The 23,909-nt window shown below is 40.1% G+C and overlaps 1 protein-coding gene across 15 annotated transcripts in view; it reads left to right on the top strand.

The window, feature by feature from the left end:
- Positions 1-23,909, top strand: part of DPYD (dihydropyrimidine dehydrogenase) — a 612,292-nt gene that overhangs the window by 481,093 nt on the left and 107,290 nt on the right. For all 15 annotated transcript variants that reach the window (XM_065555590.1, XM_065555591.1, XM_065555592.1 and 12 more), the window contains 2 exons: positions 4,952-5,072; positions 8,037-8,156. In XM_065555590.1, coding sequence (XP_065411662.1) covers positions 4,952-5,072; positions 8,037-8,156 — 241 coding nt within the window. The remainder of the gene's footprint in view (positions 1-4,951; positions 5,073-8,036; positions 8,157-23,909) is intronic.

Genomic DNA, 23,909 nt, shown 5'->3' with positions numbered 1-23,909 from the left:
CCCCCCTAATTTGACAGGCTTTAAATAAATTGTTTGTTTTAATTAAGTTTGAAATGGGACAAGTGCATAAACTAAAAAGCCCCTTGCTAGGATAAGAGGATACAATAAGATTAGCTGTGAAATTCACAAATGATGTCTCTTTTGCTGTAGTGATTAATTGCAACTCTGTAATTAGGTACTATGAAATTTAGGCGGATTCAGTTTTATGAAGGTAATTTTGGACATCCCAGAGGTGGGAGGAGAAGAGATTACTTCTTTGTATATCACATGGAACAGAGGAATAGTAATCTGAAAAGCAGAACTTGGATACTGGAAAGAGACCCTGAAGACATCAATTTGCAAAGCTTTAAAGTGAACCCCTTTGCTTTTCTTATGAAATGTTGGAAGCAAGGGCAAGAGAGTGAATCATCAAACACAGATACCATTAAAATCCCAGTCTTCTAAAGGCTAGATCCTAACCCTGGTTTATCTGAAGGGAAGAAGTGTGGTAGCCACATACATTATGTAAACTGGGTACACACTGGGCCAACAAATCCTGTCGGCTTGGTGCACTGTGGAAGAGGGATCAAAGAAAACCCAGATCTTCTCCGTGAGCAGCTGTCTTGGAGCTGTTTGAATGAAGGGGAAGTCTAGGGAAATGAGTATGCCTCCATCTCCCAAGCTTCCCTATATGGATCCTAATCCTGTCTCCCCCACCCAACAAAGGTATGGCAGTTACTGCAATACCCACTAGTCACCTCTAACAGGCACAACAAAGCAAGGCCAAAAACAGAGTCTCTTTATTGTGTGGTGCTTAGTGGAAGTCACTAAAAGAGAGGGAGCGTCTTAGATGTGATGGGCCCACTCTGAGCTTCCTTGCTGACACTCTCCATGGTAGATTGTTGAATTTGTAGAGTTAGGTGAATAAATTTCTAAAATTAAAATGTAATGGCCCAGTCTTGCAAGCACTCCATCCCTGGAGCTCTAGAGGGGGGAGAGGGGTCCTGGTTATATTAAGTCTCACTTTCACTAGCTCCCTCTTGCTGTTTCCCTATGTTGCACTATACAAGCCATTCTTCCTTGTCCTAAAGGTACTCACACTACTTAGTGAAACTTATTTACTATCCAGATTGAGGGAGTTATGTGCATTATTTTTTATAAATATCACATGCGCCTTAGTTTACCTGTGTGATATTATCCCGCCTGGCTGCATAAAGTTAAATCAAAGGAGGCAGCAAGTGATAGAAATGAAGAAATGGCAAAGATAAGTACTATTATAGAGAATGCCTTTGTGGGGAACAATGGGGAAGCTATTAGTTGGGGAATACTCCTGGCCCGGCTCCAACTAGGCTGGCAAAGTTTACTCTTCCTAGGCAAAATGAAGGAATATAAAATCTTAAATATGCTAAGCCTAGGGAAGAAGAGAGGGTTGAGTGGGCTGTCAGCAGCTGCCCTGAAGGGAAACAATGAGGAGGGAAAGAATTCAGAGTGCAAGTCTGTTTCTCTCAACCTAGAGATGGAGATAACGGGGCTGAATGGAATTTACAAAGCCCTCAAGGAAAGATTAAGATTTAGAGGAGGGGAAATATGCATACAAACCTTTATTGTTTTTACCCTGTGCTCTGAGTGCTATTGACTTTTGGGGTGAATAGATAATGCTGTGGTTTTTGAAGGAGCTGGTTTTCAGTCACTTTAATCAGCCACTGTCACCAAGTCCTCCTGGAGGAGAAGTGTTAACAGGTGCCAAGCACAGTTGGTCTTGTTGTGCATCAGGGTTGGTAAGTGCGGGTTGCGGCCCAGAGACCCAGTCCTGGAGTGGTAAGACTGTGTGGTTCAAACTGAGAAGGTTGAAGATAACAAGACCTGTGTAATACGCAGCTCGCCCTGTAACCATGATAAGTGCTCATTCCAAAACCATCTTAACTTGTCCGTAATAAGAATAATATAAGGAGAAGGGACACAATGAAATTGAAAGACAAAATGTAAAACTGTTAAAAGGACTTTTATTTTTTTTTACAAACTGCAGGATTAACCTGTAAAACTCATTGCCATAATATATCCTTAATGGAAGAGTTTTGTGGTATTCAAAAAAGAATTAGAGATTAATATAGATGATATTGACAGACTTTAAAATGTTTTTATCTTACCTAATGTAACTAACAGCTTGCACTACAGGGCATAAGACAGCTTGTAATTGATAAGAGTTGGGAAGAAAGGTCCTCGTAAGCAGATCTCCTACATGGTGTCTTGAATCTTTCTCTGAAGCATCTGCAATTGACCGTTATCAGAGACAGGATTATGCATTTAGATGAATCACTGGCATGATCCAGTGTGGCAGTTTCTGTATTTCTAAATAAGTATGCATTACTGAGTAACCACATTCAGGATTTTGGCTGGCAGAAGAGTCATACTCTGCATTTTCTGTAACTGCAGTGGCCCAAATCCTTCAGTCCTTACCCTGTCTTTATACAGGCAAAACTGCTTCCATTAAAATAATTAAGGACTGAGTGAAGACTGTAGTTTGGTCCATTTTATGTAATTGTAATTAGGCAAGATTAGCTAATGTACTGTATTGAACAGTTTCTTTCTGAAATTCCTGGGAAATTTTCTGTTGTGGCTTCTAGTTTTCTGACAAATATCATCTCATTTTAAAATGGCAAATGTATATGAATTGTCTTCCAGATGTTCCCAAAATGCATTTGTCTGGTTGTAATAAGAACCTGCGGTCATAAAATATTTTTTCTTTTGATCCTATTCCTGTTACTCAAGCCACATCTCTCCACTCCCTTGATTAAACATCCTTACTGTGAGGACTACCACTATATCTCCACTTTGTTCCTCTTCTTTGGCCATCTTTCTTTCTCTTATTTCTTCCTCTTCTCTGTTTTTTGACGACTCCTCTTTTCTCCCATCTGTATTTCCTTCCCCGAAGTAACTCCCAGTTCCTGGTCTTCATGGGCTTTGCTGCTACCCCCTTCCATTTTCCATTAATAAAATTATTAATGCTAACACCAAAGTGTCATTACTGGAATTTAGGTTCAACATCCTCACCCCATACCAAGGGATGGGGAGTATACAGAACTAATGTTTCAAGCTATCAGCAGACTCGGAAAGACAAGAGGGTATCAATTTACGCACAGTTCATTTGGAAGGCTATCTTTACAACAACAGGCAAAAATCTGTGTTGGTTTTTTTTTTTAATGAAAATTTAGATTCTGGAATCTGAGTATTTGATGCATTTTAGTGGCATTTATTAATCAGGCCATGTAGGGTGGATGTTTGATGCTGCAGGTCTAATAGTAATAATTCAAATTCCAACCTCTAAATCTAGACATTGGGGTAGCATGTAACTATTCTTATTTTGCACCTTATGAAAAGCCCGGGTTAACTAAAAGAAGGTGACATGAATATTTATTACAAAAAACACACTAGCAAATTTTAATGGCTAGGATGAGGATGAGGTAAACATGGATGTAACGATCTGTTCAAGGTGAATTAAAAGGACTGATATACATTTAAAAGCTTAAGTGTGTTGGAGTGAGATAGTACTTTTATGGTAGCATGGCAAGCGCTAATAGGCCATGATTATGAGTTATATAGTGCAAACATCTTTTACATTATTGTCAGAATGTCTATGGGAAAAAATTAACATCAACCTTCTAGAGGTTCTCTTTCTTCACTGGGCCCAAGGAAATTTATAACTGAGAAATGAAACTCACAAAAATGCAACTGCTTTCATAATCCAATGCAGATGTTATAAATATTGCATGAAAGTTGCATGTGCAGGGTAAATCACCATTTTTATTAGTTGGAATTTGCAGAGCTAAGTCTCATCATTTTTCTGTTCATGAAAAGTCATTGTATGCTGTGTAGATGCACTGTATATATTGTTCTAATGTTTATTTTTAATTGTTCAAGGTCAAATGAAAAAAGCAATGGCAAATTTTTCCTATGCAGGAGGCCAAGATTTGTTAAACTGGCATCTTCAAAATCAACTGAACTTTATAATGTAGTCTCGTCTTAAGCACATCATATTTTCATAGCAATGACAATGTTGGATATCTGTTGCAATTAATATCCACATGAGAAGCATCTTTTTATATATGGCAGATTTCAGGATCTGTGCCGAAGATAAAGAATTAATATATGTAAACAATAGCCAGGGTTGCAATTAAACTATCCACAGGTAACAAGTTTATACTGCATCTTGTAATAGCACCTTTTAGTTTTTCTGAAAACATTTTAACACACCTGAATCAGATTAGCAAAGTCAATAATGAGTTCCAAATTTTAGGGTAACTTATTAAAAAGCATTATCAGTAAATGTCAGTGGAAAAAGCTTGTACTAAATGTTATATTTAAAAATGAAACACCCACCTGCACTTATTGCATAGGCCAGAATCAAAGAACACTAGTGCCACTGAAGTGAGCCTGGCAAGCATAACAAGCCAAAGCATGAAGATTTCTATATCTAGCTTTAAAAGAAAAGATTCAGATTTTTCATTAAACTTTTTGCCATCCTGATCTATATTCTGAGTTAATGGAGTGTGTAGAAACCTGAAATGCATAAGGGCAGGAAGGTTCAGGGTGGTGTTATTTCATAGAACAGTGATTATTTACATGGAATGAGACACAATATAGCAAAAAGATAATTTTTATAAAAATGGGTTAAATAAATTCCTTGTTGCCTGAAGTTTTATTTTATCCCATTGGCAAGTGAACATTCAATGGTATCTTTGTCTCTTGGTAAAGATTTCTTTTTCTTTGTTTTATGTGATCTAACTCCTTTGTAATGGATTTTCAGTTCACTTCTACTGTGTTAACTAATGAGACAAGATGCAATTGTGAAGTATAATTTCAGAAAACCACAGTACAGCAGATTGTCAGAAAGTTTTGCTATTGCATATCTATACATTTAAATCATACTACTTTTATTAAATATGTCCTATATTTATCTTCCCTATTTGAACAGAATCCAGAGCTAGTCCGAAACATCTGTCGCTGGGTTAGACAAGCTGTTCAGATTCCTTTCTTTGCAAAGCTGACCCCAAATGTCACTGATATTGTGAATATTGCAGTGGCTGCCCAGGAAGGTAACAAACTCAAATGCATGTACTATACAATTATATTGATTTGCAACTTTATTGCTCAAAGCAGTAACAAATATTAATAAAAGCTAGTATGAAACAGATTGTTTAAAATATGTAGAGTAAGCATAGTGCTTGCTATTAAAGGTTGTCTATACAATTTTGCTCTATTATGTTTATTAACATATAAAGTGAATACTGTAAACATCTATCTATCTAGAAAGAGTAGTGGGTGATATAGATATAGAGATATAAAATCATGATTTTATATGTATAATATGGCCAACCTTTATTTACCATGATGTAGCAGTTTGGAGTAAGACCAAATTTTATCGGGGTTTTATATCCATTTTTTCAGTTTTCAGAATGCTACATCCTGGTAAATACTATTTGTCCAAACAGATAACAGACTCAGTCAGTTAGGCTCACTTAATAGTTTCACTGCATTTCTCTTCATGTAACCGTAATTTCTTCATTGAGTCCCTATGTGTATTCCACACATAAGTGTGTGCATGCATGCCATGCACCCAAGTCCAGAATTTCTAGCAAGCGGTGTCCTTTGGCCTGCATATACGCAGTAGTTCACCTCATGCTTTAAATCGAGGTCATAAGAGGCAGTGCAAACCAATACCTCTCTAGTTCCTTCTTATTGCCACGTGGTCTGAGTCAGAATCCCTGCGTCCATGGGTTTCTCCAGCTTTTACTATTATTACTCTGCAAATAAATTTGTAAATAGCTTATAGTTCATATTAGCATAGTTAGAGTTCTTAGTATAATTAGTATAGATAGTGTTTGTTCTAAGAGTCTGGGATGTGCCTAGAGTCCCAAGGTTCAAGAACTGTGTCTCCTCCCTCTGCTCCTTTTCTGTGAACGACAAGCACCAACATTGTCTCTACTGTCTGGGGAGATGAATATTGCTGCAAAGTGCAGCATATGTCACTCTTTTCCATTGTAAACTCATGACCGTAGATTAAGAAAATACCTTATGGAGAAGGCTCTGAGGCCTCACTGTGTTTCGAGCCAGGGAGATTCCCCCCTGTACATCCACATTTCCAAAGACCTCCACATACCATTGGAGGAGGTTCAGGACGTCCAACATTGGCTCTTAGATATTCTGCAGCCTATAAGTCAGAGCAAGGTGGTGCTCCTGTTTAACAAGGCTATTGTAAGGTCTGGCACACCTCAGCCTCATGTGCCAATATGCCTAAGAGGGCCAACAGGCACTATTTCATCTCCATCAAAGACGCTGAATTTCCCTTCTCCCACCTAGCACCCAACTCCTTGGTGGTAAATGCTGCCAGCGGAGAGCAAAGTTACAGGATCCAAAGACAACTCCAGCTGATAAGGCCTTAAAGAGGTGGGGCTTTTTAGGGAGAAAGATCTTTTCCATATCACTGACTATCAAGTCTTGTAGGAACATCTCAACTAGAACCTGCTACCTAACTACAAGGAAACATGGACTCATAGTAGGCAGCCAGGCAGCCATCTCAAAAGTCTTCAGGTATCCCACTCATTTAGGATAACCTTCAGTTTTCAAAGATCTCAGGTCTTTCCATTAGCTCACTGCAGGGCCATCTCATGGTAAACCCATATACAGTTTTTCACAAGAAAAAAATCTTTCTTCAATTGCATGCTAAATTCCTACCCGATGTTATTTCAGAATTTCATGTCAACTAAGCTGTTCACTTACCCATTTTCTTCTGAAACCCCATGCCTTTGTTAAGGGGAAGAAGCTCCATTCTCTCCGCATCAGACACACCTTATTAATTTATCTGCAGAAGACCAAATCTCTCAGAAAGTTTCCTAGTCTATTTCTCACCATAGCAAAGAGGTTGTGAGGACAAGCTGTATCCTCATAGAGGATCTCCAAATGGATTTCTGGGTGCATCATCATGTGCTACAATTAGCTCAGATCCCTCCACCTGGCAGAGTAAAGGCACATTCCACTAGCTGCCTCTATAGCATCACTGCAGGAATTACCATTGCTGGACATATGCAGGGCGGCTAACTGGAGTTCCATTCAGACTTTCACTAAACATTAGGTGCTAGTTCAAGCTTCCACCATGGATGCAGCTGTGGGAACTGCAGTACTTCAAGCATCTTTCTCGCCAGCATCCTCGCACCCCCCTCAAATCTGAATACTGCTTGTCTATCGCTCATATGTGGAATACAGATAGGGACCAGCACCCAAAGAAGAAATGGATCTTACTTACCTGTAACTAGAAGTTCTTCAAGTTGTGTGGTCCATATCTGTATTCCACTACCTGCCCTCCATCCCCTCTGTTTCAAATCCTTCTGGATTTGCGGTAAGAGGAGAAACTATAGGGGCACTGGCCCATGTTTCCTCTTATGCCCTTAATCTAGAGCATGAGATGAATTACTGCACATGTCTGGGCCAACAGACACTGCTTGTTAGAAGTTCCAGACTCGGGCACATAGACCACATATCTCTAAGAAAATCCAGTTACAGGTGAGTAACCTCCATATTCACAATGTGTAATAAGAGTAAGGTCCAGATCCACTAGCACAATACGGTCCATTAGCCAGTATAACCAAACATGAGAATGCAGGGGGATCTCCAGAGCTGTAGAGCTAGTGTGGCAAATCCGATGTCTCACCCAGCGAAAGGAGCATGGCCAAGGACAAAAGAGATCTGTCTTAGGAGCCCCTATGCTCAGCTGCCGTATCAGCCCCTTAGGGCCCTTGCAACTGATGCAAGTTTCCTTCAGGCTGGTCTTACTTTTTCTAGGGGACTAGCTAGCCAACCCAGGATTGGTTTTTTAAAGCCCCTTTTCACACCTCCTCCTGATTTGCACTGTGCTCTTTGGCCTCAGAGTCTCTGGGTCTAAATATCTAACATTTAGACATTTAGATAGATAATATCTAACATCTAACTGTTTCTATATTTATTTTCCTCTGTTGTACTTGTACAGGGTGTTTAACAAAAAGTGAATGTTATTTCTTTCACAGGTGGTGCAGATGGTGTTACAGCCATGAACACTGTGTCAGGACTGATGGGGCTAAACGCAGACTGCACACCTTGGCCTGCAGTTGGTGGAGAAAAGAAGACCACGTATGGTGGCGTGTCTGGTAAGTGATGTCTTTTTGATCCATAATGCTTCCTTGGAGGCTGACAAAACATCGGGAGGTCCTTGTAGTGGGCTAGAATATCATGTCGGCAGTAGTGCTGAGTTCTTAAAGCTCACTGATGGTCAATGTTTCTAATAGTCATGACAGATGGAACAGATTGAGTGTGAAGACTCTTGTGTTGCCCTTTCCTTAATGGTAAAACACTGCAACAGAACACTGTGATAGGGTCACTAGAGAAGGAGGAAAATCTCTTCTCTTGTGACCCACAGTTTTCCTAGAATTTTTCATTCTGTCACAATTGTCAGGCCACATGTTAGACAGAGGCTAATGAAAGGGCATTGTAAGGGGAAAATATAAACATTCCAAGTGCAGTATGTGTATTGTAGGCTGAACCTTTCTCCTACCACATGGAAATCCACGTACGATAAATCCTTTTATTTTCTTTCCACCATGATAAAAACAATGTATCACCTTTAGTAAATATATGCATATTATATATCCTTTTCCTTTGTAATATTTATACTTGTATATATGGTATTTCAGTGTGATGATTGAGGATATGATTTTAAAACCAGCAACAAAAAGTTTTATACTCTAATTCATTGTCTATTCTCACTAATGTATTAATCTGTTGACCCTGTGCACGCTGTCACTGTGACAAAGTCCTGCAAAGACAATGCTGTGAGCTTCTTGACTGTACTGGTATGAAGATTAGTCTCCATGGTGATAGAGAAAGTGGTAAATATACATAACATAATAGCATCCCACTGTTCAAGTAAAGCACTGCTGAATTGGTCCAAAAAAATTATTTGGAGGAAATTGGACAGACAAAAAATGCTTTATTTTATGTAGTTATGTTATACTTCGAGAACATAGAGGGGCAAATACACTGGGTTGGGTATTTTTAATTGACTTTAATGTATACAAATCATATACAGTGGTAAATTGCCTGTTGCCTTGGATAACTAAATAACATCCAGAAGTTTTTAAGGGCACCTCTATACTACAGTGCAAGGATAAAAAAAAATCTGCTTATTGTATAATGATTATTTCATAGTGACTGTCAAACAAGGCATTAAAATATTATTGATATGCAGAATGGAGGATGCAGAGAGAGAGAGAGAGCAGTTACACAGTGTCAGGGTTGTAGTACTCACTAGGCTTTCTGTCAGCCCATTTCAATTTTTCCAGACTGCCATGTTGACAGCAAAAGAAAAAAGGAGGTCACAGTGGGTGCTGTGCATTAAAAATTAATAAAATAACTATTACAGTAGTATTTTATATAACTAACACTATTCCCATTTTCTCATTTAAGCTGCAATTTCTGAATATTCCTTCCTACCATAAGTCAATCTAATAAAACCATAAAATTACAGCATTATGAAAAGTGTGTCCTTTGTGTCACAAATTTAAAACATGTACATTGTGTAAATTATAGCAGCAGCTGAATGCTCAGCTGTACCTAAGAGTTTCTCAGCATTTCTATATTTTCTTGATTTATAATTTTGCTATAAAAATTCACTTTTGGTATCATAATAGATCCCAGCCTGGGAGAGGTTTGGGTTTTTAGTTTTAAAACATACATGTAAAAAGGGTTTTTTTCATTTCTCAAGCTATACATATATCAAAAGAAATAGAAGATGGTGGTTTGGGATGCAATCTTACACTCATAACACCAACCTAAATGTCTTTAAAAAAAAATTTAAAAAATGGAAAGGGGAAAAAAGCACCCAGCCCATTGAGTTTGGGTATATTTTGAGAGTGCATTTCTGTAGACAATTAAATAAATTGGACTATAAATAACATCACTAAGGTCCCAATCCTCCAACTCACTGTATGCAGGAATGCCATAGAGCGCCAATAAAGTCAAGCGTGCTATGTACAGACATAGTGATACATCTGAGAATTGCAGAACCATGGCCTAATAATGTACAAATGTATAAAAGTGCTAAAATAATTCAGAAAAGAGCTAGCCTACTCCCTTAATAGGAACATAAAGAACAGAGAGAGTATGTCTAGTTGTTAGATCAAGAAACTAGGAGTCAGAAGTCTTGGGTTCTATTCCTAGCAGCTTCACCAAGGTCCTGTTTTGTGTGTCCCTGAACCAGACACTTGACCTTTCCATGCTTTAGTTTCCCTGTCTGTTAAATGGAGATAAGACCATTTACATGCCTATAGGCTTGCTTTATATTATTTTCTTTTACATTCTATGCAGCCGTATAGATTTTTGTTGCTCTTTCAAAAGTAGAAAAAAACATCAGATCATCTTTTTGGGCTAAAATTTATCTTTGATGTAAGTCAAAGGTAGTGGTGAATATGGCCCATTTTCTTTACAAGATTTACAAAAGCAAAATACTTGAGTGGCTACTGTCTTTATAAAAGATCCCCATTGTACTGGAATGTACACACTAGTTATGGAGAAGCTGTCTGGATCATAGATATTAGAGATGGAAAGGTCCTACCTTGTGGTCATCTAGATCATCTCCCTGCCAATACATGCTTGTTCCTTGCAATAGACTATGTGGTGCTTTGTTTCATCTAGTTTGAAATGGACTTGTGGTACTTCTTATCAAGGGTTTCCCCTCAGGAGGGATGTACAGTGCAAGGTAATATGTCCAGTTGCTCTGTTTTCTATGCTAGCACTGAAGTTGTCCTAAGGGTGGGTAGCATGCCATTTTCTGCTATTTTACTATTCTTGTATTACTGAATGAAATACATTATTCTAATAAAAACGTACATTACAGAGTGAATGGTAAAGTCTGTCAATGTCCTTATCCAGATGTGGCCTGACTTTTCCACTTCAAACCTTTCCCAAGAAATGGACTTCCTATATAGAGGATTATGGATGTGCCCTCACCATGGTATAAACTACAGAAACTTCTTTTATGAACTGTTCCCATTGGGCTATCTCTCCCTTTCTCTGCTTTGTACAGAAGTGACTGCATCTGGAAGGGCTGTAATTACCCACCCTTTCATGGGAAAGATCTCATTTGAAAGAAGTTATATTTTTAAATTCCTATTAAAGAATTAGGGTGTGGAAAATATTTTCCTTTGATTTATTTAAAAGGAATAAAAAGGCCAATCAAAACAGCTGTTTAGAGAATTCACTGCCTGGAATTACAGGGTAGTCTCAGAGATGTGCTTCTGTCATCTTTTTAAATCTCTTTCCAGAGACAGCAGTTTAATAATGTTCTTCTGAAAGTACAATTCAAATTGGAGTTGTTATATTCAGTGTTAACTTCCCAGGTGCTGAATGGGAAAATAGATTCCTGTTTTAAGTGTTATTTAACCTGTTTTAAATTGCTGAACATCAATAAGCATTGTTGTTTCTCTCATTGTACTGTATTGTTGATGTGATTACTTTGACACTGGAAACTACTCCTTGGCGGTCAAATCCTAAACCCAGCTCACAGATGAAATAGAATAACTGGGCTGTATGCTGGAGAGGTCTATGGAGTTCAAGAGGAAAGAATCCTTCCCCCACAGGTTGCAGTGAAGCACCATTGCTGCTATGCACTCACAACACAGCTCTAAGGCCACAGTATACCCATAGTCTCCTGTGCCAGCTCTTTAGGGAGGGAATAATATTATATTCATCCTAGGGTTGCCAGGCATCTGGTTTTCGACTGGAAGCGCCTGGTTGAAAAGGGACCAGGCGACTCCGGTCAGCACCACTGACCAGGTCGTTAAAAGTCCAGTTGGTGGCGCAGTGGGGCTAAGGCTGGCTCCCTGCCTACTCTGGCTTCACGGGGCTCCTGGAAGCAGCCGGCATTTCCCTCTGGCTCCTAGGCAGAGGCGTGGCCACAGGGGCTCCGTGCGCAGCCCCCGCCCCAAGTGCCAGCTGCGCAGCTCATATTGGCTGGGAGCCGCATCCAATGAGAGCTGTGGGGGCAGCACCTGTGGGTGAGGGCAGTGCGCAGAGCCACTTGGCTGCGCCTCCGCCTAGGAGCTGGACCTTCCGGCCGCTTCTGGGTGCTGCCTAAGGTAAGCGCCACCCGGACCCTGCACCCTAACTCCCTGCCCCAGGTTGGAACTCCCTCTCGCACCCAAACTCCCTCCCAAGGCCTGCACCCCTTACCCCAACCCCCTGCCCCAGCCTTGAGCCCCCTCCCACACCCAAACTCCCTCCCAGAACCTGCAACCCCACACACTCCGAACTCCTCAGCCCCATCCTCACACCAGAGCCTGCACCCCCAGTCAGAACCCGCACTCTAACCCCCTCTCCCAGACCAGAGTCCCCTGCAGAAATGAATCCCTCATTTCTGGCCCCACCCCAGAGCCCTCACTCCCTCCTGTACCCCAACCCACTGCCTAGCCTGGGGAAAATGAGCAAGGATGGAGGAGAGTGAGCGACTGAGGGACGGGGGATGGAGTGAGCGGAGGTGGGTGCCTCGGAGTAGGGGTGGGGCATGGGCAGGGACTTGGGAAGAGGCAGCGTAGGGGCGGGGCAGGGATGTTCGGTTTTCTGCAATTGGAAAGTTGGCAACCCTAATTCATCCACTTCCTTAAATGAGATCCCAGTAGCTGTCCACTCCCTCACACAGGGCAACTGTATGGGTCAGAGCCTCCCATTTAGTTTCTCCTAACTGTTAAGGGAACAATACTGAGATCTGGAACTACTCACATGCATTAAGCTGATCATGTGTGCTTGCAGGACTATAGTTTGCTTTTATAAGACATTCAATAAGCATTTTACTATTAGTACTTCCTGTATATGTGCAATATTAAATATTTTTTTTAAGTTAATTCTCATTACATGTATTTGCACAAAAAATAGTTATGGCTGGCTCTGAGAGAGATGTTACAGTCTACTATGTAAATAGTAAATAATTTGAAAATTGTGTGTTTTATAGGTACTAGAGGTGTTAGGTACTTAACTTTAAACAGAAAAAAAAATCTGAAATTTTGCCATAAGTTTTCACATGGTATTTACATATTCCAGATGTGTTTTGTTTTTATAAAAATACAGAGTACCTGTTATAGGCAAAATGGAGTGGGTTAAGAATTAACTTTTGAGTTCTCTGGCTTCCTGTCTCTTCCCCTCCCCCACTCCCCATGCCAGATCCTTAACAATACATTTGTAACACCATGTGCTGGACTTCAGCAAAATACTTCTGTTAAAAGTAGTTAAAAAGCTAAATCCCTACACAATGTGCTAAATATGTTCCCCTTAATGTTACTGTGATAAACATTCTGGCAGTGTTCTACAGTAATGCCATGAACCCATTTTACAATAGTGATATTGCCATTACTATTGAACACTGTCATATTTTTATAAGGTTAGTGTAATGTTGTTTTATGTAACTATAATATAATGTACTAAAATGTATGTTTGTGTGTGTGTGTCTGTATAAGGGAGAATGACAAAGTTACAGCTTTGTTGAACCTTTACAGTACATTTTTTCTCATAAGAACTGTGGCTGACCATCAGGAAATCTTGGAAGGAACATATCTATAGTAGGTTCAGTTAGCAGATGTGAGAACATATAATTGTTACAATTCAGTATTGATACTTAATTTTAGTTACCTTTCAAGTAATTTAGTGGAGCTGTCTCTTTTTATGAAAATCACTGTGATACACCAATTGTGTCTTTTAACAGGGTGTTACATATTCTGTGAAATAATTGGCATTATTAATAGGAACATATATTCTAATCTATTTAAATGTATAAATTCAATTGAAGGGGAGAAAGTTGTATGTATAATAAGTGCTGTTTTTTATTTTAAGTCAATGACACACCATTAAAAGAAAATCTGAAAAAAATAAGAGCTTTCACTTTCATAATCACGTCTTTCTCAGTGACTGCTTGGTGCTGATTTTGATCACTAGACATTAATGGAAATCTCTCTATCACTGGAAATAAATAATATATGTATATACACTTATGTTAGCATAAATATACATTGAGAAACATGTTAAAGAGTATATATTAAAATGTATTTAGAGAACAGTGTAGAACAGGAGTACAGAATAAATATATATTAGAGCTTTAATTTGGGGTTATTATTTCTGTTAAGTGTAGCTCAGCCATTAAAGACTCATTTACATATATTATGTACAGATTCACAAAGAATTCTCTTTTTTCTGTTATGTCTTTGCTGCAGCCTGATTTCTCTCAGTGTACTGCCGTCACTGGTCTGTTGCAAAAGAGATCAGAGCCCTAATAATAGATTTTTGACAGTGAGCTCGCCTGCTACCTGCCCTACACAAATCCTCACTGTTCATGTTTGCTTCATGGCAACAAAGCAGACAGAAGGAAAATGCCAAGTGCTGAGTTTGAGGTACAGACCTGCCGTAGCTTGACATTTCAGCAGAATAGCAGTTTATGAGATGCATAATTTTTCATCTGGGACTCAGCTGCCATTTTCATAGAAGCTTGCAGCTCATCGACTGACTGGAACTAGGGCAAAGGTTTACAACGTAGATCAAGGTCTACATCCTTTCCATAGCCATTTTAAAAATAAGTATTATTCTGCAGATAAGGTCACATAACTGAGCATCTTTTTCTTTCCACTTTTAATATTTTCTAGTATACTTACAGAAACTGAAACATTTAATAAATATAACACATTTTTTTAAAACTAATTAAATTTATCCATTGAAGAACTAAACTAATCATCTATTAAGAGTGAAGCACAGGTCTTTGGATAAAGCGTTTAAATATGGCAATATTTCTTCCTTCTGTTGGTTTCAAAGAGTTCATACCAAACTTGAAATTAATAACAAAAGCTTTACTCTAAAAGCAAAGTTAGTTTGGCTTATATCATTGGAAAAAATGCGGTGAGTTTCAGCAGCAGTTCACCATGTCACAGTCTCATATAGAACAATGGTACTGTACACTGGATTAATTAAAGAAGCCTTACAGAGAACTGATTTCTCAGTATGTCAAGATTTCAGTTTTATGTTAAATATTTTCTAAAGGCCAGACCCTTAAATCTCAGGGGCTGTACCAAGCAGTGAGCTGTGAATTTAACCATAGGCTAACTGCTAATGATAAGGAAAAGAGTCCAAGTTGAGGCAGCTGTAATACAGTCATTGGATTAGGCTATCAATCACTCAGTTCCCTGAGGAACAGGCAAAGAAGACAAAACAGTGAAAAGGGAAATTAGGAGAGGAGGGCATGACTAGAATGAGATTCTTCACCAAATTTATCTGTTAGTTGCTTTGAATCCTCCAACTATCACCCAGTGTTGTTTTCAGATTAAAAGCAATTTATTTGTTCCAAACCCCTAGAAAACTATCCAGTCAGCATTAACTATTGCTATTCCTTTCAGGATAGTTTTTTAAAGTTGCAGCAAACAACAGTAGTTGGTCATACACTGCTGTTTTAATAACACATGATTAGATTAATGTGTATGTTACTGTTGTTGAACACCATGTAGTTTTCATTGTTTACATCAAAATTTATATAAAATGTCTCCAGTGAAAATATTTCATTTTCAAATGATTTTTTTTAATGAACAGTTATCCATTGAGGTACCACCTTATATTGATTATGGTAGTATCCCCTACTAGAGGTGAAGACTAGCGTTAAAGGGTCATTTGGCTGAAATGATACATTTTATTCAGACACTTTCATATATGGTATGAAAAGAGAATGACTAAGAACTACTCTATCCAGCAATGCAGTGCAATAATGCATTTAGTTTTAATCTGGGTCAAAATGGCATCAATGAAATGGGAGTCAATGCATGCAGTTAAAATAGTGGAATATGTTGCACCAGGTTTCCTCATAAAACAGAACGTAGCATTTGATGTGATTAGCATAGACAGTTATAACATTTTACACTCTGCAGTTAGCAAGAACAATTTATGGATATAACTAGACTATTGAAGAAAATTATTATCATTTTATTATTATTAGATGTTTTCATGCCTTGTGAACGATGAGGCAACCCAGTGTTTCCACCTCCATCTGTCTAGTGCCACATTTCTTGCTCCATTGAAGTCTGCTTCCATGAGAGCGACATCTTTCTTAATGGTTTTCTGATATATCATCTGTTCTCCTCCTCTTTTCAGTCTTCCACAATGTAGTATCCAATATAGAGGGCTTGGCTAGGAAAATATAATTTTTTTACATCTATACCACATGCCAAAAGCACATCAGCTTTCTTTTTCTATAGTCTATTGGCCAGTCTTTTGTAATAGCATTTGCCAAGTTTCAGAAGCAGAGAACAATGTGGGCATCACAATGACATTGTACAACTTTATCCTGGTTCTTGCGTGAATCTCCTTATCTTTCCAAATATTTGCCAGTCTCGTCTGTTGAAATAAAGGGAGGGGGAAATGAATGGATAAAGAAAATATGATTGGGTTTATTATTTTTTTTCAATACTGCTTACAGTGGTTAATAGACATGAATGTACAAGATATGTGAACTTTGTTGTCAGCTATGCATGAAACTAATTCTACTCCCAGTACCAGGAACAGGATTGGGACTATTGCTATTGGTTATGGCAGCAGGGTTAACATTCTGAGAAAGCATGACAGATCCAGTGAAGAATTAACCTCTCTTACATTTTTGATTATGAGGCACTTTTAATTTTAAACAAGCACATGCAAAAAATCCTTCAAAATATTTTGGATCAATTCTTTTACTAGTAAAAATGCTGAAAGCTATCTGTAAGTAGGGTCTGAATGAGCTCGCTAGTGATGAGCTGGGGGAGAAGATTTCAGGAACTGACCTTGTTTGCATAGACACACCCACGCTGCCTAGGTGTGCAGCATGATGGAGCTGCCTTGCCCAAATGATCGCTTTTGGTTGGTGTTGGATTGCAAAACACTTTGTTATTGGGTGCAGGGGTAATAAAGTGTTGTGTAAATCAAGGGGAGCAGAACTAGGGGTTCACCCTCAACTGAACTGTGCTTGCAAAGCAGGGTGTATGGGTGCCAAAGCCCAGTGAAGATGAGGGAGGGTGGGGACAGGTGTTTCTATCTGGTGGTGTGGGCCCTGCCTCAGGACCCTAAACCATTTGACTCTCCCCTTCTCCACTGTGTAATGACAGAGCTGATTAAAACTTAATTGAGAGTCTTTTGTTGTGGCTTACTAGAGCTGAAATCATTAATAACCAGGTCTAAGCATTAGGCCTTCTATGGAATAGTGTCTCTGGTAAAAGAGACTGCCCAACCTGCATTAGCAGTGAGGCTCCCCCCCTAACAGCTGAAATCACTGAGAGCTGTGTTAAGCGATGGGAACTCAAGACATCCCTGTAGAAATGGCAATGGCGGAGTGAATGATGATGGAGCAGCTGGCAGTGGAATGAATGAAGGCGGAGCGGCTAATGACAGAGCAGCCCATGGCACAGTGAATGATGGTTGAGTGGCCAGTGGCGGAAGGCCGGTGGTGTAATGAATGATGGTGGAGCAGCCGGTGATGAAGTGAACGACCACTGAGCTTCTGGCGAAGTGGCCAGAGTGAGAATGAGTGACCATGGAGTGGTGGCAGTGGGTAGTGATGCAGAGTAAATGACACAGCAACAGCAGCTGAAGGGTTGCTTGATGCCGCCTGCCCATGGTGGGAGGTGAACTCATGCAAACGCACCTCTGAACTCTGGGTCGATGCTGACGAAAGACAACTGTGAGTCACGTGCAGTGAAGGGAGAGGGACTAGCATGTTAAAAGGACATTTGTTGTTGGACTTTCACACCACAAGGTGAGAGACTGAGCAAAAGAACACTGCCCAATATACTCGGGGGCAGGGGGTTGCTAATGGTCATGTGTTTTCAAGCCATGCTTGTGGTATTTTCCCCATTTAATGCCAGGTTCCTTTCCTCTTTTATTAAAAGTTTTCTTTTCCATACACAGACTCTGTGCTTGTGAGGGGGAAGTATTGCCTCTTAGTGGCACCCAAGGGTCGTGTGTAATTTTTCCAGATTACTGGTTGGGAGCTCAGGCCAGTTCAGTGTTGCACTGTCAAAAGGAACCCCTAGTTATTGAACCCAGCCCTTGTTGCTGGCAGGAAGGTTACAAATCAAATAAAGCTTCTATTGCAGTTCACATGTCATAGCTGTTTTAAGTGTCTTATGCACAATTATTATTTTTGGAAAATCCTTGATATTTACCAGTAAGTATTTTTCCATTCACTCTAATATGGCAGTGAACGTAAAATATAAAAAATTTCAAATAGTAAAAAGCTTTGGTAAAGCCTGTTGCAAAGTTTTTGTTTTGCAGCAAGTCTCAGCACCTCATAAGATACATAGTATGTATATGCCAGTCTTCAGGCCAAATCTTTCACACCTTACTCCCCCTGGTATCCCACTTAAGTCAATGGGAATTGTGTCCAAATACAGAGTGAGGACTGGAGGATTTAGATTGAATACAGACTGGTCAGATTGCCTGGGGCAACAGTGAGGGAGAAAAATAAAGGAGGAGGCGTGAAGGACTGCTGTACAATTGGAGAATCGGGGGGTTAGCCTCTATGGGGTGGATTTTCACTACTGGGAAATGGGCCTAAGCTTTGGGGACAGGGAGCAGTTAAACAGATGCACAGTATGTGTAGGCAGTTGGAAGTGAGGTACATTGCATTTGGAAGTAAGGAGGAGTCACTCTTGCAGATTAAAAAAAAACAACAAACCGCAGCCATGCAGATATTTCAATGCAGGAGGATCCAAGCTTTTGGTACAAGAGCAGGGACTGCTTATGAATCAGTATGTGTAAGTGGCTGGGACTGGTGTGTTAGTGCTATGATGTGGTGACCCAGATGAGCATTTTGGGTGGTCGTTTCGGCTTAATCAGGTGGCCAGCAAGTATTCGCTGTCCATGCACTGTTGCAAGCCTTTGTCAGGTGATGATGAAACCATGCTAGGAGACAGGGTTTGAGAATTCAATGAACCTTGATGTAAGAAGGAGAGGGAGGAGCTGGCCCAGGAGATAGGTCTAGGTGTGGTTGAATTCAGATGTAGATATTACAAGATCCTTTGCTGCTGACTTTATCAGACCTGCAGGTGACCTTGCTGCTGACTTTGAGTTCCACATGAAACCTTGTGGTAGAATTAATGAGAATGGTTTATTGTCTCCAATAGAGCTTATACACTTTACTTGTTCACAGCACAAATGTTTTCTAACTTTAGCTCCAACAAGGTCAAGGATGTGGCAGAGTTTGTAAACAACTCTGGTGTACAGCTGTGCTAGCAGATTTAAAAACTCTGAGTGCTGACCTGCTGTGGGTCAATTAGGTCCCAGTCTTTTCCAGGGCATTACTTAATTTTTAATACTGATTTCTAGTATTTCACTGAATATCATATGTTTGTTTTAATCACCTTTGTATTCAGAGTAATAATCTCTTTTCATCAGAAAGATCTACAGCAAGTGCTTACATTTCTTCAAAGAAAACCATTTAAAGGACATTCTCTGATAGAGATACTTTAGGATGGAGTTAAGATTGTAAAGTTGTATCTGTTACTTTGGCAAAAAAAGAACAACAACACATGCACCACATATGTTCAGTAAGTGAAGAACTGAAAAATGAAGAAGATCCAGGAAAGTCAGAGTTAAGGATAAAGAATTAGACATTTTATAATTCAGAGGTGCCTCTTCTCCTTCTTTCCCATCCACACTGACTCACAGACAGCAGCTGCACTTCTGAGAGATGTGGAAAGCTGGGCCACCAGATACTGTCTTTTCTCTCCATTGTCACTGTTGAGAATGTGTCCCATCGTCTTCTGTAACCAATGTCAGCTGCTCAGCTGGCTCCTCCACTGAGCTAGCCTCTTCACTTTGGATTGAGGATGAATTAACAACACAGTGAACACCACCCTATACCGGAAACCTACTGACCGCTATACGTACCTACATGCCTCCAGCTTCCATCCAAGACACATCACACGATCCATTGTCTACAACCGAATTTGCTCCAGTCCCTCAGACAGAGACAAACACCTACAAGATCTTTATCAAGCATTCTTAAAACTACAATACCCACCTGGGGAAGTGAGGAAACAGACTGACAGAGCAAGACGGGTACCCAGAAATCACCTACTACAGGACAGGCCCAACAAGGACAATAACAGAACACCACTGGCCATCACATACAGCCCCCAGCTAAAAACTCTCCAGCGCATTATCCACGATCTACAACCTATCCTGGAAAATGATCCTTCGCTCTCACAGACCTTGCAAGGCAGGCCAGTCCTCGCTTACAGACAACCCCCCAACCTGAAGCAAATACTCACCAGCAACTACACACCACACCACAGAAACACCAACCCAGGAACCAATCCCTGTAGCAAACCTCGTTGCCTACTCTGTCCCCATATCTACTCTGGCGACACCATCAGAGGACCCAGCCACATCAGCCACACAATCAAGGGCTCATTCACCTGCACATCCACTAATGTTATATGTGCCAGCAATGCCCCTCTGCCATGTACATTGGCCAAACCAGACAGTCCCTCCGCAAAAGAATAAATGGACACAAATCGGACATCAGGAATGGTAACATACATAAGCCAGTAAGTGAACACTTCAATCTCCCTGGTCATTCTATTACAGATTTAAAAGTCACTATCATTGAACAAAAAAACTTCAGAAACAGACTTCAAAGAGAAACAGCAGAACTAAAATTCATTTGCAAATTTAACACCATTAATCTGGGCTTGAATAGGGACTGGGAGTGGCTGGCTCATTACAGAAGCAGCTTTTCCTCTCCTGGAATTGACACCTCCTCATCCATTATTGGGAGTGGACTACATCCGCCCTGATTGAGTTGGCCCTGTCAACACTGGTTCTCCACTTGCGAAGTAACTCCCTGCTCTCCATGTGTCAATATATAATGCCTGTGTCTGTAACTTTCACTCTATGCATCCGAAGAAGGTGAGGTTTTTACCCACGAAAGCTTATGCCCAAAAAAATCTGTTAGTTTTAAAGGTGCCACCAGACTCCTTGTTGTTTTTACAGTGGTGAAACCGGCTCATCTGCAGGCAGCTAGACAGCTGTGCTAGCTCTAGCAGTTTAGGCACTGAGTCAGCTTGTGCTCCCTTCCTTGGGTTCCTGCATGCAAACCAGGGCCCAGGAATTTCACAGTTAAAAAAAAAAATCCTCCAACAAACCCAGCATTGGGGATTTATGATGGGGATTGTGAATCATGTATGTATTCTAGGAAAAACCATCTGGACAAGCTTTTGACTGGAGCTTGGCAAATTATGGATTTTTCAGTTCACTGGCAATTCTAAAAAATTGAGAGAAAAATCTCTCTTCGGGTTGAGAAAACAACTGAAAACAAATGTAAAAAAGGTTGGCTAAGTGAAAAGTTTTTTTTTTAAAAAAGGTCCTTTTTGGGTTGAATAAAACATTTTGTTTGACCCAGAATAAAATGTTCTTTTTTATTTTAAGAATTTTGTAACTTTTAACCAGTATTACAGGAAATTTTGAGACAAAAAGTAATTTTGAATCAAAAGATTTAAGTCTCATTTCAAAAAGTCAAAATGAAATATAAATTGAAATATTTCTTTTTTAAAAAAAGTTGTTTTGTTGTCACCTGAAAACATTTGATTAAATCAACACCAACACCAGTGTTGCTAAATCTGCATTTTTCACTTCAGTAAATGTTTTGGTGAAAAATTTTTGCTGAACTTTACTTTCAAAGTGAGGCTTCATTTTACATCTTTTCACTGTGAAAAGGGTTTGAGGCTGTAATGGGATGTGTAAACTCAATACCAGTGAACAAAAGATTCACAGGAATCTGAGAGCTCAGTTAGTCCACCTTGTGTCAGACTTAATTTGTTATAAGACACAGCTGGGGAACAGTTGGGTCTTCTTCATTAAGGAAGGAAGGGAAAGGTACAGGGAAAGGTCTAGGACAGGGCCCCAGAATAGAGACGCCCAGGAAAAAAAGAGTGAGATTTCCCTCACTCCCAGACAGAAACTGTAGGGAGGCGGTAGGAGAGGAGCTAGCCACGATGGTAGGCCCTGAGCAAGGGGCAAGACTCCAAGGAAACACCCCTGTGTGTTTGTTTCTCCACCAGGAATAGGGAGCTGGGGAAACCAAGCAGGATTGAAAACTCAGCCTCGTATGGGCAATGGTTGTTGGAGCTAGGTTTGGTTTATTTGGGGTTTTCTACATTCTATTGGGAGATTCTGGAGGCGAAGCCTGGGAAACTGAGAGGAGAGTGGGACTGCAGCAGAGCCTAGGATGGGTAGAAGACATTGTGTTGATGACTAGAGTTGTATGGCACTTTGGAAAGGGTGAGACTGAATGTGCCCTGGCTGGAGAGCTGAGTTCGAAGAAGGAGCCAGGGCCAGAACAGCTGTCAGCAAGGGGCTTCAAAGAAAAGGAGCCTGCTACCCAACACCCACCAACATGAGGGTGCACCAGCGAGTGAGCAAGTTCTACAGAGGCTTAGTAAAAAAAGAAAGAGTGTGTTGAGATTTTTGGAGGGGTATAAAGTTAACTACTCAGGGGGAAGTGTTTCTGTTATCACCCTCCATCCCAGCACTCTTGTGAATCACCTTTGTAATTTCCCGAGCCTTAGTTAGCTCTGATTTGTTGTGATTTCACCCTAGTGATCACATTTTTATTTGGCTAAATCCTGTGAGCATTCTGTGTTTTTTAATATCCTACTTTAATAGTGAGCAAATCCTAACACTGCAGCATAAAATAGAGAAGGGGAAAGATAGGCAGATTTGTTCTATGAAAGTTAGATCTTGGATTTGTATTTCATTGCACGTTACCTCATCTCCGATGAGTTATCACCAAATGTGTTTACTACAGTATTTCACAACCACAGGGACTTTTTTTTTGGCCTTGCAAGTTTTCAAATAAATGCAACCTATATAATAGTCAACCAAGGCATCTGCATTTTAATATGTGTATATTCTTGCAAGAAACAGTATTGTACAAAATGAGCTGCATAAGCATCCTCTTAAAAGCAATAAATACATACAAAAATCCTACAGGAAAACTACTGTAGTAATTCTGTTTGCCAGTTAATCACCCATTTGCAATATCTATATTCCCAGATAATTGCCGGAGTCTTTCCGATTAACATACACTGTATAAAGCTCATTGTTAAAAGACCTGGCTTTAAATCCACAAGGGAGCTGACAGTTAAGGATTAAACCACCATTATTGAGTCACAGAGGAAGCAGATGAACAACATTAAGGTTGGTGCCCTGTTGTAACTAGATACTTCAGAGTTTGAATCAGGCTCCCAAGTGACTGTGGTATGTACAGAAGGCAAATGTGGAAAGGTGTCTGAAAAAGGTGTGTTTAGTGTCAAGAGATCAGGAAATACAATGACTTGGTTTCTACAGTACCATACCAATCTCAGCAAAGTTAAGACATTCTACGGATGCAGTGGAGCTTTTTGCCACCTAACAAACCCAAAAGGGAGATTACCAAAAGGAGAGGCAGCCTTAACTTACATTTGACAATCATATGCATTGGTGAAAACACAACATGATGTTCAGTTGTGAACAGCCATGCCTACGTGCTTCAAGGTCCTGTAGACATTACTGACTGGATTGGGGAAAAAATGGCTGATTATCAGTCCATGATCTGTTTGTGGTGAGCTTAGGGTGACCGATTTTATAGGGACAGTCCTGATATTTGGGGCTTTGTCTTATATAGGTTCCTATTACCCCATCCCCTGTCCTGATTTTTCACACTTGCTGGCTGATCACCCTAGGTGAGCTCATCCCAGCAACTCTCATGCCTAAATATTGACTGCCACCCTTAGCTATAGCTGCCACATCAGATGCATGACTGTTGATTCTGCCAGCCCTGGCAATATGTCCACTGATTTGTGGACAGTTGC

This window comes from Chrysemys picta, chromosome 8 (assembly GCF_011386835.1).
Source record: "Chrysemys picta bellii isolate R12L10 chromosome 8, ASM1138683v2, whole genome shotgun sequence".
Lineage (NCBI taxonomy): Eukaryota > Metazoa > Chordata > Testudines > Emydidae > Chrysemys > Chrysemys picta.
This window is presented reverse-complemented; position numbering and strand designations above follow the sequence as displayed.